Source organism: Otolemur garnettii, unplaced genomic scaffold (genome assembly GCF_000181295.1).
Source record: "Otolemur garnettii isolate 467f Iridium unplaced genomic scaffold, OtoGar3 scaffold00156, whole genome shotgun sequence".
Taxonomy (NCBI): Eukaryota; Metazoa; Chordata; class Mammalia; order Primates; family Galagidae; genus Otolemur; species Otolemur garnettii.
The window spans coordinates 2,595,389-2,604,399 of record NW_003852551.1 but is presented as its reverse complement, the minus strand read 5'-3'; the positions used below and the strand labels follow the sequence as shown (position 1 = coordinate 2,604,399).

The 9,011-nt window shown below is 44.1% G+C and overlaps 1 protein-coding gene across 1 annotated transcript in view; it reads right to left on the bottom strand.

Annotated features, from left to right (window-relative positions):
• Nucleotides 1–9,011, bottom strand: part of DHDDS (dehydrodolichyl diphosphate synthase subunit) — a 42,692-nt gene that overhangs the window by 22,489 nt on the left and 11,192 nt on the right. The window contains exons 5-6 of the mRNA XM_012811396.2: nucleotides 6,789–6,905; nucleotides 5,551–5,652 (exon numbers count right to left, since the gene is read on the bottom strand). Of these exons, the coding sequence (XP_012666850.1) occupies nucleotides 5,551–5,652; nucleotides 6,789–6,905 (219 nt within the window). The remainder of the gene's footprint in view (nucleotides 1–5,550; nucleotides 5,653–6,788; nucleotides 6,906–9,011) is intronic.

The window sequence follows — 9,011 nt, the reverse complement described above, 5'->3', positions numbered from 1 at the left end:
GGCTGAGGCAAGAGAATCGCTTAAGCCCAAGAGTTTGAGGTTGCTGTGAGCTGTGATGCCATGGTACTCTACCTAGGGTGGTAGAGACAGCTTAAGACTGTCTCAAATAAAAAAAGTGTAGCTAAAATAAAATAGCAACTCAAAGTACTGTTGGAAAAAAATAAAGTGTAGAGTCTAATTGTAATTCTCTCATTGACTTTCTATTATAAATGTGGGTTTATGTAAATTTGAATAATGTAAAGAGCACCACCTCAGACCCAGTCCTTAGTGGAACACTAAGCTTCGGGAACTGGTGGGTTGAGACATCAGCCTCTTGACCCTGGTGACGCTGCCCAACCCACACCCTGACTGTATGACTAATCCAACAGAGGAAAGTTACTAAACCATGCAGGAGAGAGAAGACGGCTGGAGCAAAACTGGCTGGAGAAGAAGCAGGAGATAAGGTCAGCAGTTATTGCAATGTGGAATGCAGGCAGAGCACACTGGCCTACGAGTCAAGATCAGAGTTCTAGTCCTGGGCATGGATGCACATTAAATCTGCTTTCCAAATAGCTTGTTTTCCTTCTAGCATAAACACTTGTCCCAAATTATTTTAATATTAATATATTACTTCATACATATAAAAGATTATTCAAAACATTAGTTATAAGGCAAAATTAATACGATGACCAACTATGAAATTACTCCCAAGCCAAGAATTTAAAAATTACCAGTAACATTTGTCTACTTTTTTTTTTTTTGAGACAGAAGCTTACTCTCTTGCCCTAGGCTAGAGTGCAGTGGTATCATAATTCATAGCAACCTCAACTCCTAGGCTCAAGTGATCCTCCTGCCTCAGCCTTCTGAGTAGCTGGGACTACAGGGATCCACAACGCCTGGCTAGTTTTTTTATTTTTAGTAGAGATGGAGTCTCGCTCTTGCTCAGGCTGGTCTTGAACTTCTCAGCTCAGGAAATCTACCCACCTTGGCCTCTCAGAGTGCTCATTTATTTAATATATCCCTCTTCTAGCTCATCTTCCTGCCTGCTTTTGCCACTGCTAACTTACCAGTATCTTAATTATTTTTCCCAACAGCTAATTTTTTATCTGCATCTTAAATAACATCTCTACAGCATCTGACAGCATCACACCCAACCAGCATCAACAAATTCCCTCTCTTGGCTGGGCGAGGTGGCTCACACCAATAATCCTAGCACTCTGGGAGGCTGAGGTGGGCGGGCTGCCTGAACTGAGGAGTTTAAGACCAGCCTGAGCAAGAGTGAGACCTCATTGCTACTAAAAAATAGCCAGGCATTGTGGTGGGAACCTGAGGACCAAGCAGCTATGCAGGAGGCTGAGGCAAGAGGATTGCTTGAGCTGAGGAGTTTGAGGTTGCTGAGATCTATGATAATGCCACAGCACTTTACCCAGGGCAAGAGTGTCAGACTCTGTCTCAAAAACAGAAAATCCTCCCAAACAAACAAACAAACAACCCCCCCCCCCAAATTCCTCCTTGGTTCCTAAAACACTGATGGCACTGTTTTTTTTCCTATCTTGCTAGTTGTTCATTTTCTTGTGCCTTGAAGGTTCACTCTCCTCTACCCAAGCCGTAAAAAGCAGTTTGTCAAATCGTCATCCTACCCCTTTTCTTTTCTAACTCTCCTCAGCATCCTTATGGCCTTTTTGCTTCAATTTCCTTACTCTATACAAGGATGACCTCTACACAAGTATCTCTTAACTGTCAACTGGACATCTCTGTTCAATATCAAGATATCTAAAACCAGACTCCTAACCCTCTTCCTTAAACTGGATCCCTGTTCCCTAGCACAGTAAAGGGCACTACTACCCACTGTTACATAAGTCAAAAACCCTTATAACCTTATAGGACTTGGCCAGTTGAGGTGGCTCACATCCATAATCCTAGCACTCTGGAAGGCCAAGGTGGGAGGATTGCCTGTATCCCCTCATGCTCAGGCTCATCTTGAACTCCTAAGTCTTGAACTCCCTAAGAGGTTCATTTTTTGAGACAGAGTCTCACTCTGTCACCCAGGCTAAAGTGCAATGGTGTTATCATAGCTCACTGCAACCTCAAATTCTGGGGCTTCAAATGATCCCCCTGCCTCAGCCGCCCTAGTAGCTGGGCCCACCATGGTGCTTGGCTAATTTTTCTATTTTTAATGGAAGAAGGGTCTCACTCATACTTAGGCTGGTCTTGAACTCCTAAGTTCAAGCAATCCTCCCACCTCAGCCTCCCAGAGTGCTAGGGATTACGGATTTGAGCCACCTCAACTGGCTAAGTCCTACTGATTTTATGTACTTGATAGCTCTTTTTTTTTTTAGATTGAGCCTCAAGCTGTCACCCTGGGTAGAGTGCTGTGGCATCACAGCTCACAGCAACCTCTAACTCCTGGGCTCAAGCGATTCTCTTACCTCTGCTTCCCAAGTAGCTGGGAGTACAGGCACCTACTACAACATCGACTATATTTTGGCTGCAGTCATCATTGTTGTTGGGTGGGCCCAGGCTGGATTCAAACCCGCCAGCTCAGGTGTATGTGGCTGGCACCTTAGCCACTTGAGCCACAGGTGCCGAGCCCATATGTGATAGCTCTTGATGCAGTCTACTATACCCATTCCAGCACCACCACCATAATCTAAGCTCTCTTCCACATAGTGTCTACTTGATTTATTCCAACAGATTTTTTTTTTTACAACAAATTAGCTCCTCATACTACTCCCACCTCTTTCCCTAGTTACTCTTTACTCTTCTTTTTTTTTTTTTTTACTTTGTCACCCTCAGTAGAGTGGCATGGTGTCACAGCTCACAGCAACCTCCAGCTCTTGGGCTTAGGTGATTCTCTTGCCTCAGCCCCCCCAGTAGCTGGGACTACAGGCGCCTGCTACAATGCCAGCTATTTTTTGTTGCAGTTTGGCCGGAGCCAGGCTAGAACCTGCCACCTTCAGTATATGGGGCCAGTACCCTACTCATTGAACCACAGGTGCCACCCATTACTCTTTACTCTTCCTTCTTAGGTCACTTACTTACTCAGGGCAGCAGCATTCTCTAAAAGGTCCATTCCTCCTATCATCTCTTTTTGTACCATGCACCAATGCCCTCATAACACCTGCCTCCATTGTAATTTTATGCTAATTTGTATAATAACCAGAGCTCCATAAGGCAGAAAATAGGTATTTTTATCCCCTATGTACAGCAATGTGTCTACCTATAGTTGGCTTAAAAAATATTTGTTAAGGCTCATACACTGAGGGTGGTGGGTTGAAACCCAGCTCAGGCCAACTAAACAACTGCAACAAAAAAATAGCTGGGCGTTGTGGTGGGGACCAGTAGTCCTAGCTACTAGGGAGGCTGAGGCAAAAGAATTGCTTAAGCTCAAGATTTGAGGTTGCTGTGAGCTGTGACACCACAATACTCTACCAAGGGTGACATAGTGAGACTGTCTCAAAAAAAAACCCCAAAACTGTTAAATGAATGAATGATTGACATGTGGCATAGAAAGATCACCTAGTTTTTGTTTTGGCAAAGAGAAGCACTCATAAACTAGCCTTCAAAATTATCTCTTTTCTTTCCTTTTATTTATTTGTTTGTTTATTTTTAGAGACAGAGCCTCACTTTGTCACCCTTGGTAGAATGCCGTGACATCACAGCTCACAGCAACCTCCAGCTCTTGGGCTTAGGTGATTTTCTTGCCTCAGCTTCCCGAGTAGCTGGGACTACAGGTGCCTGCCACAACACCCGGCTATTTTTTGTTGCAGTTTGGCCAGGGCCAGGTCCGAACCAGATACCCTTGGTGTATGGGGCCGGTGCCCTCCTGACTGAGTTTTTTTTTTCTGAGACAGAGTCTCACTTGTTCACCCTTAGTAGAGTGCCATGGTGTCAATCCTCACAGCAACCTCAAAATCTTAGGCTCAAGTGATTCACTTGCCTAAGCCTCCCAAGTAGCTGGGACTACAGGCACCTGCCCCAATGCCCTGCTATTTTTAGAGATGGGGGGGTCTTGCTCTTGCTCAGGCTGGTCTTGAACCGGTGAGCTCAGGCAATCTTGGTCTCCCAGAGCCACTGTGTCTGGCCCTTATCTCTTTTCTTTCTTATCTAATTCTATTCGCAGTGAGCAAACTTTTTTTTTTGAGACAGAGTCTCACTATGTCACCCTTGGTAGAGTGCTGTGGCATCACAACTCACAGCAACCTCAAACTCTTGGGCTTAAGTGATTCTCTTGCCTCAGCCTTCCAAGTAGCTGGGACCACAGGTGCCCACCACAATGCCTGGCTATTTTTGGGGTATAGTTGTCATTGTTGTTTGGCGGGTACGGGCTGGATTCGAACCCAAATCTGGTGTATGTGGCTGGCATCCTAGCCACTGAATATGGGCGCCAAGCCAAGCAAACTCTTTTTGTTTTGTTTTTTGAGACAGAGTTTCTCTCTGTTGCCCCAGGCTAGACTGCTGTGGCATCATAGATCTCAGCAATCTCAAATTCCTGGGCTCAAGCCATCTTCTTCTCTCAGCCTCCCTGAGTAGTTGGGACTATAGCATGTGCCACCATGTCTAGCCAGTTTTTCTATTTTTAGTAGAGAAGTTGTCTCACTTTTGCTCAGGCTGATCTCTAACTTCTGAGCTCAAGCAATCCACCTGCCTTGGCCTCCCAATTGAGCAACTTCTTTTTTTTTTTTTTTTTTGAGACAGAGCCTCAAGCTATCCCCCTGGGTAGAGTGCCATGGCATCACGCTCACAGCAACCTCCAACTCCAGGGCTCAAGCGAGTCTCTTGCCTCCGCCTCCCAAGTAGCTGGGACCACAGGTGCCCGCCACAATGCCTGGCCATTTTTTGGTTGCAGCCATCATTGTTGTTTGGCGGGCCCGGGCTGGGGATTCGAACCTGCCACCTTAGGTGTATGTGGCTGGCGCCTTAGCCGCTTGAGCCACAGGCGCTGAGCCTGAGCAACTTCTTGATTTTTAACTTAGTTTCCCAGGTCAACTGAATTATACCCAAGAAGAGAGTCAGAAATCTTCCTGGGTCCCAAGATTCCATATAATAGAGGTAAAGAATAAGAACTCTGAAATCAAACAGCTTTAGATATGAGTCCCAGCTCTGGCACTTAATAATAAAATGACCTTGGTCAAGACACTTCAAAGATAAGCTCAGTTTTCTCATCTATAAAATGGACAATAAACTTGAATCTCTCACACACAAGGTAAATTACATATAAAATACAGAACATAATGCAATGCCTCGGTCATTTATTACTCCTATTATTTTACCATTGCTATTATTAGTTTATGAATATTATTATGAACAATTACATTAATAATAACATGGAGGGACTGAACAGATCATTTCTAAAGCCCTCCCAAGCTCTAATAATTAGGATTCCACTATTCTGTTAATCATTAACAATTTTCTTTTAGAAAAATATCTGAATCTTGTTTGGGAGATCCCCCCTAAATCTTTCAACATGTAGCCCTGATTTGACCTCTGGCCAAGTTCATGGCACAGGAGGGGTCTATGGTTCCATACGTGTCTGTTCCATTGACTACTATGTGAAAAATCTCAGAATACCTGGGATCCAGCAGGCCTTGCTCTACACCCCAGGCCATGTCTCTCACAGCATTGCTGATCTCATGACGAGATGTGTATGCAAAGCAGACATTCAGGAAACATCTGAGGTGGAAAGAACAGAATAATTTACAAAAGGAGACAAGGACGGATGACTGCAGTCATTGAGTATAGAGCAGCCCTTCCCTGGAAAAACAAACGCACCCCAGAGTTAGCCCTGGATACCTCTGAAAGGTGAGATTATGAGTTTTTGTAGTGTTCAAGTTTTTTTGGAATAAACACATTAGTTTGTTTTTTTTTGTTTTTTTTTTTTTGAGACAGAGCCTCAAGCTGTCCCCCTGGGTAGAGTGCCGTGGCATTACAGCTCACAGCAATCTCCAACTCCTGGGCTCAAGCGAGTCTCTTGCCTCCGCCTCCCAAGTAGCTGGGACCACAGGCGCCCGCCACAACGCCTGGCTATTTTTTGGTTGCAGCTGTCATTGTTGTTTGGCGGGTCCAGGTTGTGGATTTGAACCCGCCACCTTAGGTGTATGTGGCTGGCGCCTTAGCTGGTTGAGCTATAGGCGCCGAGCCCACAATATTAGTTTTATAAAAAGACAAATACTAAATGGCCTGTATTGCCCTCCTACCCCCCTTCTACTGCTAACCAGCTTTCAGAAGACGTGAATCCATTGTCATATTAGCACAAGCAAAGGAAAATAGGAAGGAGATCTGATGCAAATCCAAAGCTAAACACATGCTCTATTACAAAACTACACAAAGTGAGGTTTGGATTACTGAACTCTCTTCCCCTCTGCACAGATATCATCCACGGATTAAAGGAGTGGAACAGAAAAAGCATTTTTTGAAGGATTTAACTTCAGAGAGACAGGGATAAAGACTGACATGCTCCTGTCCCCTGTCAACTTAAAAATAATATATGTATATTATTATATACACACACCTGTACATATACATACATATTTTTATATAGTACATACAACTGGGAAGGAGGAGAAACATGAACGTGAAGGACAAAACTGTGTGCATGTGTCAGTATACACGCATGGAACACAGTATTGCAGAATCATCTCTGGTCTGCCCCGCAGATGGAAAGAAGAAAAACCTCTACGTATCTCAAACTATTCCCTCATTGCCCTTTTCACCAAATGTAGACGAAGGAAGATGTAGAATATCTCTTTAAGATTAGCAGAGAGTCAAAAAAATTCCTTCAGGTCCTAAGGAGAAATCTGAGAACTTACTTGTTGTAGTTCTTAGTGGCCTGTATAGCTTGTGCAATCAACTCCTGGAGATCCAAGGGCAATAAATGCAGATCGCCCAGGACCCGGATACACACACCATGCTTCTGCAGCTTCTCCCTGATGGGGGGAAAAGGAGGCAGGGTTGGAAGAGAGCACCTGCTGAGCAAGAGAAAGCGAGGTGCTTAGATCACAACCATTAGTTTGGGGGTGCTTTCCTGTATGTCAAACACTGTTGTATGTGTACTATTTCCCTGCATCCCCTTAACACTTTACTATAATACTGAAGATCAGATAGTCAGATAGCTACAGTACTGCAGCTCATTTAGGACAGACAGACAGGGACTGCCTGAGGTCTTGCAGTCATCAAGTGTTGGGTCAGGTTTGAAACCCAGGTCCGTGTGATTTGAGAATGCAAACTTTATGACCACAAGTTACACTGCCTCGAGTACTTCTTGGCAAATTGCAATTTATGTATTCTGTGATATGTTTGTCCCATTTTGAGAAGTGAGTAACCTCCTCGAGGGCAAGAGATTTATTATTGGTTACTTTTGTTATGTTCTGGTAAAATAGGATAATAGTGACAGCTAACATTAATTATAGGTTTACTAAGTGCCAGACATCAGTCTAAGTGCTTTACGAGCAAAAACATGTTCTACCCTTACACCAAGAATTATTATTCCCCTTTTATAGATGAGAAAACTGAGGCACAAGAAGGTTGGATAATTTGTTCAGATAACTGGTAGAGAGAGCCAGGATTTGAACCTAGGGAATCTGCTTCCACAGCTTGTCCTCTTAATTATTGCTTAATTATATTGCTTCCATACAGTAACTCCCAAACCCTGCCACACAGTAAGAATGAATTTTGTAAGCCAGGAGCTTTTCCAACCTGGGAATGCTATGGAGAAAATGAATACTTCATGTTTGGAAAATGGGAGCTTAATAATAAGTATACTAGAGGACCTTGACCCTGAGCTGAAAGCCACATCTGTAGCCTGTCTGCCAAACATAACCTTCAGCCATATTTCTTCAAGGTTTGTGAAGCAAGATCTAATCAACTATTTTTAAGAACTTACTAGAGCTATGATAGACAAACAAATAGCCAAATCAAAGCAACATCTGAGTAATACCTAGATCCAAGTCCTAGTGCCCCTACTTACTTGAAGACCTTGCATGAACACTTAGCCTCTAAGCTTCAGTCTCTATCACCCCCTGCCCCAGTATCTGTAAACTGAGGGCGACCACCCTGATACACTACCCTCACAGTCTTGTGTAGGTATATGAGAGTGATTATTCTCAGACAGCAGATGTAGGGCTTTGGTGAGGTCTATAGGGAAGGAATTGCAAAAGCCCCCTGGGGAAGAGTCAGAGGTCTGAGTTCCCAACCTGGCTCTGCCACTAGTCTGCTGTGTAACCATGGGTAAGCCCTTCTCTTCTCTAGGGCTTAGTTTCCCAAGTGATGAACCTGAACTAAACCAATGATTTTCCAACTTTCTTCTAGACAAAAAATTCTTTTTTCAAGTGAAATCCTATACAGAAGTCCAACATATAAAATAGATAAATTAAAACCAGCACACTTTACCACACTTTTTTTTTCTTTTCTTTTTTGAGAGTCTCAGTCTAGCATCACAGCTCACAGTAACCTCAAACCTGTGATCTCCTGAGATTGTTATGCCTGTTTTTCTATTTTTAATAGAGATGGGGTCTTGCTATTGCTCAGGCTGGTCTCGAACTCCTGAGCACAAGCAATCCACCTGTCTCTGCCTCCCAGAGTGCTAGGGTTATAGGCATGAGCCACCATGCCCAGCCCCTATGCCTCACTTCTAATAGGTTCTTTTCATACCCACTCCCTCAGAATTCTGCAATTCTATAGCACATTATAGCACATTACTGGAAAAGCACCTCTGAGATGTGTTTTTTATGTTCTTTTTACTAGACACAGGTTCTCACTCTGTTGCCTAAGCTGGAGTACAGTGGTGTGATCATCTTAGCTCACTGCAACTTCAAACTCCTGGGCTTAAGAATTTATTCTGACTGGGCATGGTAGCTCAAGCCTGTAACCTTAGCACTCTTGAGAGGCTGAGGTGGGTGGATCGCCTGTGCTTAGGAGTTGGAGACCAGCTCAAGCAAGAGTGAGATTCTGGGCTCGGCGCCTATAGCTCAACCGGCTAAGGCGCCAGCCACGTACACCTAAGGTGGCGGGTTCGAATCCCCAGCCCGGACCCG